Source organism: Cetorhinus maximus, chromosome 31, assembly GCF_964194155.1.
Source record: "Cetorhinus maximus chromosome 31, sCetMax3.hap1.1, whole genome shotgun sequence".
Classification (NCBI taxonomy): domain Eukaryota; kingdom Metazoa; phylum Chordata; class Chondrichthyes; order Lamniformes; family Cetorhinidae; genus Cetorhinus; species Cetorhinus maximus.
Window position 1 is genome coordinate 3,194,934 of NC_135909.1, and position 18,736 is coordinate 3,213,669.

Here is an 18,736-nt window from a genome sequence, read left to right on the forward strand (position 1 = left end):
CGGACCATCTTAATAAGCGTGGCCGAGCGGAAAGAGGAATCCGGCTCTTCACTGGGAGAAGCGTCAGAATAGATCAATCCATGGCCCCCTCAGAGCGCTCCCTGGATTGTAGACCCTTCAAGGAGAGGCGCAGTTTAGGTCAGGACTTCCTCGCTCGTTGTAAATTACATTTGCAAATTTCACTAATTGCTTTTGGCTAAGTTTCCAAACTTTCTGGAACTGTGGTTTGTTTGCTTTTGTTTTAAAAGTTCTAAAACTACAAACTTTTTTTTTTCCAATATCATCTCAGAACTTTTTGGTTTCTTTTTATATATATATATAAAAAAAACAAATGTTTTTAAACCTTTTCTTAGCTCTAAGAAGAAGCGAAGTGACCAATATCCGCAGCAAATACCCCAACAAACTGCCGGTTAGTATCCTTGGGATCAAAGGGTTTTTGTTTTATTTGGGGAGGGGGGTAAGTGGGTTCATTTGTGTTTTGAGTTGTTGGGAGGGTGTGTTTTAGGGGATTTGAATGCAGTGCTCGATGATCAACTTGAATCATCTATCTTGTAACGTGCAACAAGGTATAGCAGACTGAATCAACCCTTTTGTTAAAAACAAATCTATTGGTATCATTTTAGAAACTTGCTTTCTGTTTATGAAGAAGGGCCTGACTTTGGTTCTTGTACACAGTTGTGATGGCTACTTAAACTCGCCAGTACTCTTTTTGTAGAAAATATTACATTAACGATTTAATTATCTAATTTTCCAAAATATTTTTCAGAAGGTGCCCACTGTGTCCATGTTGGCTCTCTGAATGAGTAACTCACCCAGTGTCATTCTCCTGTAACCCTTTTTTCAGATAATCCAATTCCCTTTTAAGTGCCTCGATTTGAACCTGCCTCCACCACACACTCTCGGGCAGTGCTCCCCAGATCCAAAGCACCTGTTGTGTGAAAAATGCTGCCCTTATTGAGGGATTATGAGAATGGTGCAGGAAAATGGCGTTGAACTAGAAGATCAGCCATGATCTCATTGAATGGTGAGGTGGGCTTGATGGGCTGAATGGCCTCCTCCTGCTCCTATTTCTTAAGAAGTTACTCCTTGTGTCTCCAGGGCTTATTTGGCCGACTCCCTTAATTGTATGCCCTCTCGTTCTCAATCTTTTCACCAATGGGAAGTGCAAATTCCCTTAAATCTGTACCCTCTTGTTGATCCTTCTGCCAATAGGAACAGTTTCTCCCTATTTGCTCTGCAATAGCTCAAACAGCTCCAGCTGCTGCCTGAACAGTTATCCTCCGCCAAACCCTTCAGTTCCACAGTAACTCTAAAATACCTTTCCCCACTTTTTATTTCTGGTTCCATTGTTCTCGCATCTCTTTGAACTCCAATCCTTCCAAATATTAAAATCTTTCATATCTCTATCTTGTCTTTGCTTTTGGGTCAATAAAATATAACATCCTTCCCCCTTCTACCTATGGAACTCCTGCAAGATGCAAACATGTTTCTTGTCACCTGACTCCCCTTTGATATTCAAACAAACTCTCAACTTATCTAAAAATGCAAATATTAGATCTAACCTATTCACTTGTACCTCAAACATAATACTTCTATCCTTTTCATGTTTCAGACCCCCCCAGACAACCTGACTCCTTTTAGTCGCTGCCCAGTTTAATAACATCTCACACACTCTCTTTCACACACACACCCTTTTCCACAGAATAACACTATTTCCCCCAAAATATTTCTAAAGAACACATTTCTCTCATCACCAGATTTTCGAAATCATGATTTCTTATTTCACGTCCAAGAAATTTCAACTGCCTTTTCCTGATCTTGGTTAGCTGAGCTCTTTGGACCCAGATTTTATTTATTTATTTATTAGCAACTCTTTAGTTGGTAATGTGACCAGTCCAAGATACCTTCTTCATAGAATATGTAAGTTTTTAATTGGGGACTCTTTTCTCAAGAGGTGAAAGGGCAGGGTTCCATCTGCTGGGCTCAATGTTATTCAAGGAATAAATCCACTCTTTTCTTGAAATCAGCCCTGTTGTAATTGCAGCATCTATCACCTTGAAGGAAGCTGTGTTATATGTACCAATCTTGTTCTGTGATGGATTCAACATCCTGGGGGTTACCGTTAACCAGAAACTGAACTGGACCAGCCATATAAATACTGTGGCTATAAGAGTAGGTGAGGATCCTGTGGCGAGTAACTCACCTCCTGACTCCCCAAAGCCTGTCCACCATCTACAAGGCACGAGTCAGGAGTGTGATGGAATACTCTCCACTTGCCTGGGTGAGTGCAGCTCCAACAACGCTCAAGAAGCTTGACATAAGCATAGGGGATAAAGCAGCCCCGCTTGATTGGTACCACATCCACTACCTTCAACATTCACTCCCTCCACCACTGACGCACAGTGGCAGCAGTGTGTGTACCATCTACAAGATGCATTGCAGGATCTCACCAAGGCTCCTTCGACAGCACCTTCCAAACCTGCAACCTCTGCCATCTAGAAGGACAAGGGCAGCAGACACATGGGAACACCACCACCTGCAAGTTCACCATCCTGACTTGGAACTATAATTGCTGTCCCTTCACTGTCACTGGATCAAAATCCTGGTACACTCTAACAGCATGGTGGGTGCACCTACACCACACAGACTGCAGCAGTTCAAGATGGTGGCTCATCACTACCCTCTTGTGGTAATTGGGGATGGGTAATAAATGCTGATCTGGCCAGTGATGCCCACATCCCATGAGTGAATTTTCCAAAACAAAGTTTTTTGTAGCAACATTCTAACTGTATTGGTTAATGGGAGGCTCAAATGGTAGCTGTTTCAGGGACAATGGGATTGAGGGAGCTCACTGCACATGGGAGGTTGCAGTCTGTCACTCTGAGCTGGAAGACCAAAGCTGATGTCCAAGGTGTTGATCTCACTGCTGTTTCGTTCATCCATCTCTCTCTCTCTCTTTCCTTCCCCAGGTGATAGTGGAGCGTTACCTCAAGGAGAGATCGCTACCGCACTTGGATAAGTCCAAGTACCTCGTACCCCTGGAACTCAATCTGTGTCAGTTCATGATCATTATCAGGTGAGATGAGCCAGATCCAATCTCCTGGGATAATAGGGAGAGGGTGAGGCTCCTCGGTGTTGGGAGGGGGGTGGGGAGAAATGTTAAATAGGTTCCTGTTCTCAGTAGCCTCCCTCTGAATGAACTGGCATGTGTTCTGAAAATTGGGTAAAAATGGTTGAGTTCTGATGAGGCAATAATCTGCTTTGGAGATTCTGATCTCGTATCCGCACCATCACTAAGACTGCCTGTTTCCACCTGCCCAACTTCACTCGTCTCATCTGCTGCTGAAATCTTCCTCCATGCCTTTTATTACCTCTGGAATCAACTATTCCCAATGCACTCCTGGCTGCTCTCCCACATTCTACCCTCTCTAAATTTGACATTAGCCAAATCTTTGCTGCCTGTGTCTCAACTCAGTGAGTCCTGTTCCCCTATCACCCCCCACCAACCCCCTGGCTCCCGGTCAAGCAACATTTGGATTTTAAAATTCACACTTTTTTTTTCAAATCCTTCCATGGTCTCATCCCTCCCTATCTCTATAACCTTTTTAAACTAAAATGGCAGGGGGATGGGAACCTATGCAAGGAGTCAGAGGAGGTGGAATCAAGGACAAGAATAAAAGGCAGAAAGGGGAATAAGAAAAGTGATAGGCAGAGAAATCAAGGTTAAGAATCAAACAGGGCCTCAGTGAAAAATAACAGGAACGGGACAAGTCATCTTAAAAAGACAAGCTTTAAGGCTTTGTGCCTTAATGTGAGGAGAATTCGCAATAAAGTGGATGAATTAACCGCGCAAATGGATGTAAACAGGTATGACATAGTCGGGATTACGGAGATATGGCTGCAGGGTGACCAGGGATGGGAACTGAACATCCAGGGGTATTCAGTATTTAGGAAGGACAGACAAAAAGGAGAAGGCGGTGGAGTTGCATTGCTGGTTAAAGAGGAAATTAACGCAATAGTGAGGAAAGATATTAGCTCCGACAATGTGGAATCTGTATAGGTAGAGCTGAGAAACACTAAGGGGCAAAAAACATTAGTGGGGGTTGTATATGGACCCCCAAACTGTAGTGGTGATGTTGGGAATGGCATTAAACAGGAAATTAGAGACGCATGCAATAAAGGAACATCTGTAATTATGGGTGACTTTAATCTGCATATAGATTGGGCAATTCAAATTAGTAACAATACCGTAGAGGAGGAATTCCTGGAGTGTATACGGGATGGTTTTCTGGGCCAATACGTTGAGGAACCAACTAGAGAACAGGCCATCCTAGACTGGGTATTGTGTAATGAGAAAGGAATAATTGGCAATCTAGTTGTGCGAGGCCCCTTGGGGATGAGCGACCATAATATGATAGAATTCTTCATCAAGATGGAGAGTGACGTAGTTGATTCTGAGACTAGGATCTGGAATCTTAATAAAGGAAACTACGATGGTGTGAGGCGCGAGTTGGCTATGATGGATTGGGAAACATTACTTAAAGGGATGACGGTGGATAGGCAATGGCAAATATTCAAAGAGCACATGGGTGAACTGCAACAATTGTTTATTCCTGTCTGGCGCAAAAGTAAAACAGGAAAGGTGGCCAAACCATGGCTTACAAGGGAAATTAGAGATAGTATTAGATCTAAGGCAGAGGCATACAAATTGGCCAGAAAAAACAAGACCTGAGGATTGGGAGCACTTTAGAATTCAGCAAAGGAGGACCAAGGGATTGAATTAAGAAGGGGAAAATAAAGTACGAGAGTAAGCTTGTGGGGAACATAAAAACTGACTGTAAAAGTTTCTATGGGTATGTGAAGAGAAAAGATTGAAGAAGACAAATGTAGGTCCCTTACAGTCTGAAACAGGGGAATTTATAATGGGGAACAAAGAAATGGCTGACCAACTAAATACATACTTTGGTTCTGTCCTCACAAAGGAGGACACAAATAACATACCAGAAATGTTGGGGAACACAGGGTTTAGTGAGAGGGAGGAACTGAAAGAAATCGGTATTAGTAGGGAAATGGTGTCAGAGAAATTGATGGGATTGAAGGCCGATAAATCCCCGGGGCCTGACAATCTACATCCTAGAGTACTTAAGGAAGTGGCCCTAGAAATAGTGGATGCATTGGTGGTCATCTTCCGAGATTCTATAGACTCTGGAATAGTTCCTATAGATTGGAGGGTAGTTAATGTAACCCCACTATTTAAAAAGGGAGGTAGAGGGAAAACAGGGAATTATAGACCAGTCAGCCTGACGTCGGTAGTGGGGAAAATTCCAGAGTCCAAGATAAAAGATTTAATAGCTGAGCACATGAAAAACAGTGGCAGAATTGGGCAGAGTCAGCATTGGTTTTACAAAAGGGAAATCATGCTTGACAAATCTACTGGAATTTTTCAACAATGTAACTAGTAGAGTTGATGAGGGAAAGCCAGTGGATGTGGTTTATTTGGACTTTCAGAAGGCTTTCAGCAAAGTCTCACATAAGAGATTAGCATGTAAAATTAAAGGGCATGGGATTGGGGGTAGTGTATTCAGATGGATAGAAAACTGGTTGGCAGACAGGAAACAAAGAGGAGGAATAAACGGGTCTTTTTCCGAATGGCAGGCAGTAACTAGTGGGGTACCGCAGGGATCGGTGCTGGGACCCCAGCTATTCACAATATATATTTAATGATTTTGGATGAGGAACTAAATGTAATATCTCCAAATTTGCAGATGACACAAAGCTGGGTGGGAGGGTGAGCTGTGAGGAGGATGCAGAGATGCTTCAGGACAAGCTGAGTGAGCAAATGCATGGCAGATGCAATATAATGTGGACAAATGTGAGGTTATCCACTTTGGTAGCAAAAACAGGAAGGCAGATTATTATCTGGCTGTAAATTGAGGGAGGGGAATGTGCAACGAGACCTGGGTGTCCTCGTACACCAGTCGCTGAAGGTAACCATGCAGGTGCAGCAGGCGGTAAAGAAGGCAAATGGTATGTTGGCCTCCATAGCCAGAGGATTTGAGTACAGGAGCAGGGATGTCTTGCTGCAATTGTACAGGGCCTTGGTGAGACCACACCTGGAATATTGTGTGCAGTTTTGGTCTCCTTATCTGAGGAAGGATGCTCTTGCTATAGAGGGAGCGCAGCGAAGGTTTATCAGACTGATTCCTGGGATGGCGGGACTGACATATGAGGAGATTGAGTCGGTTAGGATTATATTCATTGGAGTTCAGAAGAATGAGGGGGTATCCTCCTAGAAACATATAAAATTCTAACAGGACTAGACAGGGTAGATGCAGGAAGGATGTTCCTGATGGTGGGGGAGTCCAGAACCAGGGGTCACAGACTGAGGATACGGGGTAGACCATTTAGGACTGAGATGAGGAGAAATTTCTTCACCCAGAGAGTGGTGAGCCTGTGGAATTCACTACCACAGAAAGTAGTTGAGGCCAAAACATTGTATGTTTTCAAGGAGTTGGATATAGCTCTTGGGGCGAAAGCGGGAGCAGGCTATTGAGTTGGATGATCAGCCATGATCATAATGAATGGCGGAGCAGGCTCGATGGGCCGAATGGCCTACTCCTATTTTCTATGTTTTAACCTCCTGCAACCCTCCCTATCTGTCATCACCTCCAATTCTGGCCTCTTATGCATTTCTAATTATAATCGTTCCACCAAGTGTGGCCATGGCTTCAGCTGCCTGGGGGCCCTAAGCTTTGGAATTCCCTCCCTAAACCCCTCCACCTTTCCTAATGTAGGTCTATATGCCTCGATATAGAAATTTACAGCAGAGAGGGCTATTTGGCCAATGTAATGCAGAATGAATCCCACTTTCTCCTTATAGTCCTATTGTTATCTGGTGTATTATTCAATTTTCCTCAAATCTGTTTCAACCACACAATGTACAGATTCTAACAATCGTGTAAAAGGAAATGTATCCCTCTAAGCGGTTACCAAAAGTTAATCTTGTGAATGACAGAGACCTGGGGGTGTATAGATCTTTGAAGGTGATAGGATGTAGATGAGTAGTTAGCAAAGGATATGGGATCTTGGGCCTCATCAACAGAGGTATTGAGTACAAAAGCAGGGAAGTTATGCTGAACCTTTTCCCTATCAAAATTCTGAGCAGATAACAAGGCTGGTATGAGAATACCAGAAACTGGGAGAGTTCAGAGATTAATCTCTGGTGCTGAGGGTGCTGCCCTTGTACATAGTGGGCATGACTTAGCCGTAGAAAGTCTACATCATTGGGTGTTGCCGATTCCTCAAGGCTGGTTGGGTCCACTTCAATCCCTGATTTCCCACAATCTAAAACCTCCATTATATTGTGCTGTGGGGGTTAGTGTGCAGAGTACACATTGGCAGCCGAAAAAGGATTTCTCCCCAGTGTGTTCTCCTGATGTGAGAAATGCCACGCGTACACAAATATGCAGGCTAAAAACCATAAGTCAGATTTATTTACAAATTAAAATACACAGAAGCAGACATAAGTTAACACAAGTTAGTTTAAAATGGGTTAAAATGCCCTCCATTTTTTTTCCTTCAGCTGTTTCTTACTGGTGGATGTGAATAAGTATCAGGACTCCTGGGTGTAGAGAGTGTTAGGTAAACCTTCATGATGCTGTAGGCAATCCAATTTGCAGTACGTAGTTTAATTTTAATCTCTTGCACCAGAACTTTCAAGTACAGATAAACTCTCAATTATTGAGACACAAATGAGATTCGTAGCGCAAATATAAATCAGGAGCTCCTACACTGTCTAATTTCTAGGGAGAGCATAGTTTGATATTTTGACCATGTACTAGTGTTTTAGTTAGAATAACCAAAAGCTTTATTCTGGTTCAATTCCGATTGAACAACCTGACTTTGCCCTATTAAATTAAGACCTAGGCTTCTGTTCTAAATCTGGCTACATCTGCTAACTCACAGCAACCAACACAACCATTTACTTAAGTGGTGATCTCCCCCCAAAAGGGCCAATTTCCCCACAGCCACCTCCAACGCACCTAACCCACTTGTAAAATCTTCACCCTGTGCAGGAGCCGAATGTCCCTTACTTCAAGTCAAGTCTTTTACATGATGGTAAATGACAGGAGCCTGGCGAGCATGTCCCTAACCATGGCCGAGATCTACACCGAGTTCAAGGAGGAGGACGGCTTTCTCTACATGACCTATGCCTCGCAGGAAATGTTTGGCCGCCTCGTCCTGGGTGAGGGCGGCTCCTGACGGCCTGTGCCTTGGCCCCGACTGGGAAATGCCGATAACCCAGTGGTCTGATTTATTATTTTTTTAAACTCTTCTATCTTTCTGTAACGTGCCTGCGTCCTCTTTGATTCCTGCACGTGCGATGGCTCCTTTCTATTACTGCCACACCCCCCCCAGCCCCCCTCAAATTCCACAGAGGAACGCGTTTGGAAATGGCATTAACCTGACAGTCCCTTCACATCCATGCTGTGTGCATTTAAGATCGAGGTTGTTTGGGTGTTGCCAGTTCTAAGGCTCAAATAGCACAGGATCCCTGAAGTCCTGAACACTTCACCAGTCTGCATATCAAGCTAACTCGGACCTTGCTGACTTTGGGCTGTGAATCTATTATGACTCGGTTTCTCTGACTGGATGTAACACCTACCGTTGGAATAAGACATCATCATTCACACCACCGGCCATACAGCTGGACTGCAGTAGGAGGATCTTTTTCAGCTGGTTAAGTGTGTTTTATACTGTGTCAAGGGTTGGTGGTGGGGGGGGGTCCTCAAAAGCAGCGTGGGGGGAGGTTATGATGAATGTGTGCTTCTAAGCTGGGATCTGTTCTAAAAAGCAGGCACTTGAAATAAAAGACAGCAGACTGAGAAAGTGGTATACCCTTTTGTGTTTCAGTTAGTGGTGAATGTGCAGCTGATGTGCAGGCTGACCAGCGGAGCAGTACAACAGAGTGCAGCACTGTCAGAGGTGCCATCTTTTAGATGAGACACAAACTGAAAACTGTTTCCGTTAAAAGATTGTTTTGCAAAGCTCCACGAAACACTCCCGGGACAGGCACAGCACGGGGTTAGATACAGAGTAAAGCTTCCTCTACACTGTCCCCATCAAACACTCCCAGGACAGGTACAGCACGGGGTTAGATACAGAGTAAAGCTCCCTCTACACTGTCCCCATCAAACACTCCCAGGGCAGGTACAGCACTGGGTTAGATACAGAGTAAAGCTCCCTCTACACTGTCCCCATCAAACACTCCCAGGACAGGTACAGCACGGGGTTAGATACAGAGTAAAGCTCCCTCCACACTGTCCCTATCAAACACTCCCAGGGCAGGTACAGCACAGGGTTAGATACAGAGTAAAGCTCCCTCTACACTGTCCCCATCAAACACTCCCAGGACAGGTACAGCATGGGGTTAGATACAGAGTAAAGCTCCCTCTACACTGTCCCCCATCAAACACTCACAGGACAGGTACAGCACGGGGTTAGATACAGAGTAAAGCTCCCTCCACACTGTCCCCATCAAACACTCCCAGGGCAGGTACAGCACAGGGTTAGATACAGAGTAAAGCTCCCTCTACACTGTCCCCATCAAACACTCCCAGGACAGGTACAGCACTGTGTTAGATACAGTAAAGCTCCCACTACACCTTCCCCATCAAACACTCCCAGGGCAGGTACAGCACGGGGTTAGATACAGAGTAAAGCTCCCTCTACACTGTCCCCATCAAACACTCCCAGGACAGGTACAGCACTGTGTTAGATACAGTAAAGCTCCCACTACACCTTCCCCATCAAACACTCCCAGGGCAGGTACAGCACGGGGTTAGATACAGTAAAGCTCCCTCTACACTGTTTGTTCTCTGCGACCAGGGTAGAGAACAAACAGTTAGTAATCCCACTCGCGTTCAGTAGCAACGTGTGTGTGTGTGTGTGTCTGTGTGAGAGATTAACCAGCACAAGCTCACCGGAGCAGACCTGGCACCTCCCTCTCTATAAACCTGGGCCTTTTAAAATAATGGACATGATGATGGCGCGCAGTTGGGGGGGTGTGTGGAAGAGAGAGATGTTTTACTCCTGAACAGGCAGCAGGAGGGCAAAATGCCAATGTCACAGAGGCTCCTGGGTAATTGGACAAGTGCATCAAGGGGTTTGTGTGGGGGGGGCAGGAGGAGGTATTGCCCCATTCATCAACGCCTGGAGCAACAGCCAGACTAAAAATACAGGCAATTCTGGCAAGGTGTACAATATCTCTTTAATTCTGAGTAGAAAATGATTCATTGCGAAAGAGATGAGTGTATAGGTTGAGTATTTCTCCCCAGCTTCGCTTCAGACCATCTCATACTGAACAATTCCTCAAATATTATTCACAATCCTAACCTCCTCCCTTATTTTAGATTAAAAATGAATCCCCAACCCCCCCGAAGCAGCTTTTCCGCAGCACCTCTGCCTGGCGTGGTGCGTCCACTTTAAGGAGACTGTGGCAATTCAGAGTCGTCCGCCTCAGAGACGTCTGCTTCACCGCGTGAATCTTCGTAAGAATAGCCAAACACTGCAAATAATAAGTGGGTTGATGGGCTTCGTTAGGTCGCCTGTGCAAGATGTTCAACCCCCTTTCTCTTTCCCCCAACCAATGCTCAAGCTTCCATTTCTCGCTGTTCGGCTACAGGAGGCGTCACACCCCAGCTGATATCGCGACCCGCCGCCGACCCGCCGCCGACCCGCCCACCCCTTCTTCCCCACTGTGTCACGGTATCAGCCCCATGTGGAATCTGGGGGTGGGGGTGCAGGGGGACGGGGCGGCGGTTTACCTGTGCCTTCAGCTGCACTACGACCTGGCAAGCCTCTGATCAGACTCTGGGCGCTTGGGGTGTCGTGCAAAGCTGTAAGAGAAGGGCAGGTGGGCAGGGTCAGTGGGAGCAACAGTCACAGGACACCACACCCCACACGCCCCCTCCCACCCCAATGCTGGTTTTTTTTTTTACAGAGGGGAGGGGTGGGATAAAAAGACTGTGTGTTCCCGAGACAGCTGTGGCCCACCATCCGCAACATCCCGGCTGCGCCTGCACGTTCCGGGATCGCGGAGTGTCGACGGGAGCTGCGCCTGGCAGCCATTGACTCTGCCTGAAAAAGAAATATGGATAATTGAAAACTCTGTACCTTTTCCAGAATGTTCAGAAGACAGCACCGAACTTTGATCCATAGGCCCAGTGGATTCCATTGACTTCTCTGAAAGAGGAGAGCAGTTAAGAGATGATTAGAATCCACACCAATAACCGTTTGGTCGTGCAGAACCTGGGCATTGCTGAAACAAGAGACCCGTTCGAACCTTCTCGGTCTTGCGCTCATCAGGACAGATGCGCAAGATTGCCAAATCTCAAAAGGCAACAACAATTTACACTGCATGAGAAAAGGGTGCCGATTGGTTGGCAAGTGGACTCTTGATTGGGTCAAGGCGTTGCCGTGGAGAATGCACCTATTGTTCCCCATGCTTTGGGTTAATTCAAGAAAGCCCTTTCCCCATTTTCTCATGCAACATAAATTGTTGTTTGCTTTGAAATTTGGTATTCTTGCATCTGTCCTGATGAGTGCAAGACAAAAAGCTTTGACGGCATGTCTCTTACACGTACCCTTCAGTTCATGGTGCACAGTTACTCCAATGGTACACATTTATATAAAGTAGGGAAAATATATAACACGCTGGCCATTTGGCCCTACTTGTCTGTACGCAACACAACCTTCCCACCATCCCCTCTTAATCTCCACCCCCACCAAATCACCCTATCCTTCTATTCCTTTCTCCCTCGTATTTATCCAGCTTCCCCCTTAAACGTATCTACACTATTCACCTCTCCCACTCCCTGTGGGAGCAAGTTCCACATTCTCCCCACTCTCCGGGGGAAGACTTCAAATGTCAGTCGTGTGGTTCAGCGAGGAGCACTCATCCCTTGGCGTCAAAAGGTTGTGGGTTTGAGTCCCACCCCCAGAGACTCGAGGACAAAAATCCAGGCTGACACTCCCAGTGCCAACTGCACGGTTGGAGGTGCCGTTTTTTTTGGATGAGATGTTAAACTGAGGCCTCTTCTGCCCTCTCGGGTGGATGTAAAAGATCCCATGGCTACTATTGAAAGAGGGGGGGTTGGAGGGGGGGAGTAGGGGTCATCACCGGTATTCTTGGTAGGCACTTATTTCCCCCAACCAGCATCACTAGCAGGTTATCTGGCATTTTTAACATGTTGCTGTTTCTTGAATCTTGCTGTGTGCAAATTGGCTGTCGCGTTTCCAACATTACAACAGTGATTACACTTCAAGAAGACTTCATTGGCTGTGATGTGCTTTGAGGTCCTCAAGTAGCGAAAGGTGCTATAGAAATGCAAGTCTCTCTCTCTCTCTCTTTCGTAATGTAACCTCACCCTTATCGATATTAAAATTCATCAGCCAATTACACGTGCATTCTTCCATTTTGTCGCAGTCTTCCTCTGCGTTAGCCAGTCTCCAATGGCTTATATAAATGGTGAACAATAGTGTTTCCAACACCAACCCCCACCATTGTGAAAATTTGAGTCAACTATATTTAACCCTTAATGTTTGCAGTTTTGTAGCTAGCTTGCTACCCGATTAACTCCTCATCTGACCTTAATCACAAGTCTAGTATGTGTTGCCCTAATGTAGGCCTTTTGAAAATCCAAATATATTACATCATCTAAGTTACCCATATTGATCCTCCTTGCTTCAAAGGATTCAATGGCACTGGTAACTCAGGAATTTCCTTTCTAGAATCTGTTCCGATTATTCTTCATTATATTTCCGGTTTCTAAATGGTTTCCGTTTACACCTTTGAGTAAGGATTCCATTACCTTCCCTACCACATACATGAAGCAAATTAGGCTATAGCGCACCAGACTTGTTCTATCGCCCTTCAATATATGTGGATGCAATCCATCCGGACCAGGGACTGTTTGGGGGGCAATATTTAGTTAATTGGAAACCGTACCTCTTAGAGATTGTACAGTCCTTATGGAGCTGTGCTCAGACCTTGCAGAGGAGTCCATCGTTTTGCCTGTAAAATAGGGACAATATTTAGATATTTGGATCCTGTACCTTCTTCATGATGTTCACACACCCAGGAGCTCAAGTTACTCCAGTGGTGACCAGTAGCATCGAATTTACAGTACAGCAACAGGCCACAAGGCCCATCTGATCAATCCTGCTACACACGAGCCTCCTCACACCCTCTCAAGTGCAGTCCAACCCAGTTTAACATAACTTCCTTGCTTTTCAATTCTATCCTTCGAGAAGTGAACCACAGCGTCTTGTGTGTATGTGTTTTTTTTTCCCCCCCACCCCGAGGGCCTTATTAACCGGTGGAGATATCTTAGTGATTTCTGAATCTGTATCCCACATCCTAGCGAATTCTCGACCCCCGGGGGACTGTGGATGCTTCTGTTGTTGAATATATTTAAGGCTGGGATAAATAGATTTTTGGTCTCTCGGGGAATCGAGGGATATGGGGAGTGGCGGAAAAATGGAGTTGAAGCTGAAGATTAGCCATGATCGTACTGAATGGTGGGGCAGGCTTGATGGGCTGAATGGTCTACTCCTCCTATTTCTTATGTTCTTAACCTCATCTGCAAATTTTTAAATTGTATGTCCAATTCTCTAATTGAGATCTTTAACTTAAATGGTGAAAACAGTGGCTCCCTACACTGACCCATGTGGAAGACCACTCGCCACCATTTTGGGAATCTCAGTAACCACCTTGAACCCCCTACTGTTTTCTGTTTTGTACCTAATTTACTTTCCATTCTGCTACTTACCCTCTGACTGTAATCACGGGTCCCTTATCAAAGGTCTTTTGAAAGTCCAAATATATTACATCTACCACGCTACCCTTCTTTCTGCTACCTCCTCAAAGAATTCAATTAGATTGATCAAACTTGATCTTTCCTTTTGGAACGAAAACAGAATTACCTGGAAAAACTCAGCAGGTCTGGCAGCATCGGCGGAGAAGAAAAGAGTTGACGTTTCGAGTCCTCACGACCCTTCAACAGAACCCAGAACATTTCCTTTTGGAATACGTTCTCATGATGTTTTTAAATTATATTTTGGGTTTCTAGATGTTTCTCTGCTCCATCTTTGAGTAAGGATTCCATTGTCTTTCCTACCTTTTGGCATTAAGCTAACGGGTCTCTGGCACCCTGGACTTGGTCTGTCACATTCTAAATATTCATATGATTTAAGTTGTCTGCTAGTCCCTCTGGTGCTATTCCCTTTACTAATGAATTTTTATATGCATTTTACAAGTATCTCTGCCATCCTGTCATAAACTGCTGTTAATATATGTGGATGTAATCCCACCGGACCAGGGACTGTTTTGAGGCGATATTTCGTTAACTGGAAACCGTACCTCTTACAGATTGTTCAGTCCTTATGGAGCTGTGCTCGGTCCTTCCAGAGGAGTCTATCAATATGCCTGCAAAGCAGGGGCAATATTTAGATATTTGGATCCCGTACCTTTTTCATGATGTTCGCACACCAGGGAGCTCAGTTATTCCTGTGGTGACCAGAACTTACAGCACAGAAACAGGCCATTTGACCCATATGGTCCATGTTAGTAGTTATTTTTCCACACAGGACTTCTCCCATTCCATCAACATACCCTGCTATTCCTTTCTCCCTCGTGTGTTTATCCACCTTTAAATGCATCTATACTATTCTCCTCAACCACTCCCTGTGGGAGCGAGTTCCACACTCTCCTCATTGTCCACCACCATTCACAACTGGACATGGCAGGACTGCTGGGTTCAGATCTGATCTGTTAGTTGTGGGATCGCTTAGCTCTGTCTACTGCTTGCTGCTTATGCTGTTTGGCACGCAAGTAGTTCTGTGTTGTAGCTTCACCAGGTTGACACCTCATTTTTAAGTGCTGTTGCTGGTGCTGCTCCTGGCATGCCCTCCTGCGCTCTTCACTGAACCAGGGTTGATTCCCTGGCTTGATGGTAATGGTAGAGTGGGGAATATGCTGGGCCATGAGGTTACATGTTGTGTTTGAGTACAATTCTGCTGCTGCTGATGGCCCACAGCGCCTCATGGATGTCCAGTCTTGAGTTGCTAGATTTGTTTGAAATTGATCCCATTTAGCATGGTGGTAGTGCCACACAACACGATAGAGGGTATCTTCAACGTGAAAGTGGAACTTATCTCCACAAGGATTGTGTGGTGATCACTCCTACTGATACTGTCATGGACAGATGCATCTGCGGCAGGCAGGTTGGTGAGGGTGAGGTTAAGTATGTTTTTCCCTCTTGTTGGTTCCTTCACCATCTGCCGCAGACACAGTCTGGCAGCTATGTCCTTTAGGACTCAGCCAGCTCGGTCAGTAGTGGTGCTAACGAGTCACTCTTGGTGATATTGAAGTCCTCCAGCCAGAGTACATTCTGTGCCCTTGCCACCCTCAGTGCTTCCTCCAAGTGGTGTTCAACATGGAGGAGCACTGATTCTTCAGCTGAGGGAGAGCAGTATGTGGTTTTCTTGTCCATGTTTGACCTGATGCCATGAGACTTCATGGGGTCCGGAGTCGATGTTGAGGACTCCCAGGGCAACTCCCTCCTGACTGTATACCACTGTGCCGCCACCTCTGCTGGGTCTGTTCTGCTGGTGGGACAGAACATACCCAGGGATGGTGATGATGGTCTCCGGGACATTACCTGTAAGATATGATTCCGTGAGGATGACTATGTCAGGCTATTGCTTGACTAGTCTGTGAGACAGCTCTCCCAATTTTGGCACTAGCCCCCAGATGTTAGTGAGGAGGACTTTGCAGGGTCGATGGGGCTGAGTTTGCCGTTGTCATTTCCGATGCCTAGGTCGACACTGGGAGGTCCGTCCGGTTTCATTCCTTTTAGATTTTTAGTGGTTTGATACAGCTGAGTGTCTCGCTCGGCCATTTCAGAGGGCAGTTAAGAGTCAACCGCATTGCTGTGGGTCTGGAGTCACATGTAGGCCGGACCGGGTAAGGACGGCAGATTTCCTTCCCTGAAGGGGCATTAGTGAACCAGATGGGGTTTTACAACAATCGGCAATGGTTTCATGGTCATCATTAGACTTTGTAATTCCAGATTTTTATTGAATTCAAATTTCACCATCAGCTGTGATTGGCCCTCAGAGCATTACCCTGGGTCTGTGGATTACTGGTTCAGCGCCGATACCACTACACCATTGCCTCCCAAGTTTAAAGAACACAGTGGGACATTTAGTCTTGTGTGTTAGACAGTGGGGAATTGTGAGACTACGGTTAGGATCACTTGCCATTAACACGAAAATAGCAATGTATTTGATTTTTTTAAAACCAAAACTTGTGCAATGTTTGTACCACCTTTGTAATCCAATGTCAAATTCAGAAAGTTGTGAACTGCCACTCTCTACAGTTACGTCTGCCCTCTTGGGCCACTGTGAAAGATCCCAGGGCACTATTCTTGCTGGTGTCCTGGCCCAAGGTTTATGCCTCAGCCATCACCACTAAACAAAAATGGTTTATCTGGTCATTATCACCACGCTGTTTGTGGGAGCTTCTTGTGCGCAAGTTGGCTGCTGCTTCTCCTACGCTCCAGCACCGACTGTACTTCAATGGGTTCTTGGTTGTCCTTAAAGAGCTTTGGGGGCCTCCTCCGTTGTCAAAGGTACATTATAAATTCAACGACTTTGATTAGGCTGCTGCGATCAGCCATGGTCTGTCTGAATGGTGGTGCATGCTCGATGGGCCGAATGGCCTACTCCTGCTCCTGTTTCCTATGCTCCTAAAGAAGTTTCTCCTGGATTCCCGATTCGATTTATCAGTGACTGTCCTATACTTATAACCTCTAGTTCTGGACTCGCCTGCAAGAGGAAACTTATTTGGCACCTTCTGTGTAAGTCACTGGAGGTGGCAGGACAGGTTGAGGGAGCGGTTAATAAAGCATACACTATCCTGGGATTTATCAATATGCGTATAGAGTACAAGGGCAAGGAGGTTATGCTGAACTTGTCTAAAACACTAGTTCGGCCTCAGCTGGAGTATTGTGTCCAGTTCAGGGCGCCGCACTTTAGGAAGGATGTGAAGGCATTAGAGAGGATGCAGAAAAGATTCACGAGGATAGTTCCAGGGATGAGGGACTTCAGTTATGAATTTAGATTGGAGAAGTTGGGACTGTTTTCCTCAGAGGCGAAGGCTGAGAGGAGATTTGATAGAGGTGTTCAAAATCATGAGGGGTCTGGACAGAGTCGATAGGGAGAAACTGTTCCCACTCGCGAAAGGCTCGAGAACGAGGGGGGCACAGATTTAAGGTAATTGGCAAAAGAAGCAATGGAGACACGAGGAGAAACTTTTTCACGCAGCGAGTGGTTAGGATCTGGAATGCGCTGCCTGACTGTGGGTGGAAGCAGGTTCAGTTGAGGCTTTCAAGAGGGAATTGGATTATTATCTGAAAAGGAAGAATGTGCAGGGTTACGGAGAGAAGGTGGGGAAATGGCACTGGGTGAGTAGCTCATTCGAGGAGCTGGTGCAGACACGATGGGCTGAATGGCCTCCTTCTGCACTGTAACGATTCTGTGTTTCTGTGCCTCTACATCCTTTTTATAATATGGAGACCAAGAAGCTTGACACTGTCCAGGACAAAGCAGCCCCGCTTGATTGGCACCCCATCCACAAACATTCACTCCCTCCACCACCGACGCACAGTAGCAGCAGTGTGTGTACCATCTACAAGATGCACTGCAGCAACTCATCAAGGCTCCTTCGACAGCAACTTCCAAACCCACCCTCTACCATCTAGAAGGACAAGGACAGCAGGCACATGGGGACACCACCGCCTAGAAGTTCCCCTCCAAGCCACTCACCATCCTGACTTGAAAATATACCGGCCGTTCCTTCACTGTCGCTGGGTCAAAATCCTGGAACTCCCTCCCTAACAGCACTGTGGGTGTACCTACACCACAGGGACTACAGCGGTTCAAGAAGGCAGCTCAACACCACCTTCTCAAGAGCAACTAGGGATGGGCAATAAATGCTGGGCCCAGCCAGCGAAGCCCACATCCCATGAATGAATTAAAAAAATCTGTTCGCAGTAACTCCAAGTGTGGTCTTAATTAGGGTCTGATACTATCATTTCTCTACTTTTCAATTCTATCCCTCTAGAAATGAACCCCAGTGTTTTTGTTTTTTTTAATGGCCTTAGTAACTGGTGTCGATATTTTTAGTGATTTGTGAATGTGTCCCCAGACCCCTCTGTTCCTCTCCCCCACTTACACGCTTATTTTTCAAACACTATATGACCTTCTTATTCTTCCTACCAAAATGCACCACCTCACACTTACCGAAATTAAATTACTTTGCAAATTACACACCCATTCTGCAACTGTATTAGTGTCTTGCATTTTATAGCCGTCTTCCAGAATTAGCCTCCAACTTCACCTCATCTTCAAATTTGAACTTGTATGTCCAATTCTCGAACTTAATCCTTTTATATAATGAAAACAGTGCTCCCTACACTGACCCATGTGGAAGACCACTCGCCACCATTTTGAGAATCTCAGTAACCTTTAACCCCCTACTGTTTTCTGTTTTGTACCTAATTTACTTTCCATTCTGCTACTTACCCTCTGACTGTAATCACGGGACTACTACCTAGTACCTTATCAAAGGCCTTTTAAAAGTCTAAATATATTACATCTACCACGCTTCCCT

General features: G+C 45.6%; 2 protein-coding genes across 2 annotated transcripts in view; one reads left to right on the forward strand and one right to left on the reverse strand.

The window, feature by feature from the left end:
• The first annotated feature begins 46 nt into the window (after window positions 1–46).
• On the forward strand, window positions 47–8,262 carry LOC144670464 (microtubule-associated protein 1 light chain 3 gamma-like). The gene is made up of 4 exons (XM_078532959.1): window positions 47–138; window positions 354–409; window positions 2,970–3,076; window positions 8,076–8,262. Exons 1-4 carry the CDS (start codon window positions 81–83, stop codon window positions 8,260–8,262), a joined length of 408 nt encoding a protein of 135 aa, XP_078389085.1. The 5' UTR covers window positions 47–80.
• The window catches only part of LOC144670462 (seipin-like), a 32,915-nt gene continuing 21,643 nt past the window's right edge, over window positions 7,465–18,736 (reverse strand). The window contains 4 exon segments of the mRNA XM_078532956.1: window positions 7,465–10,567; window positions 10,827–10,898; window positions 11,176–11,244; window positions 13,010–13,075. Of these exon segments, the coding sequence (XP_078389082.1) occupies window positions 10,485–10,567; window positions 10,827–10,898; window positions 11,176–11,244; window positions 13,010–13,075 (290 nt within the window). The 3' untranslated portion in view covers window positions 7,465–10,484.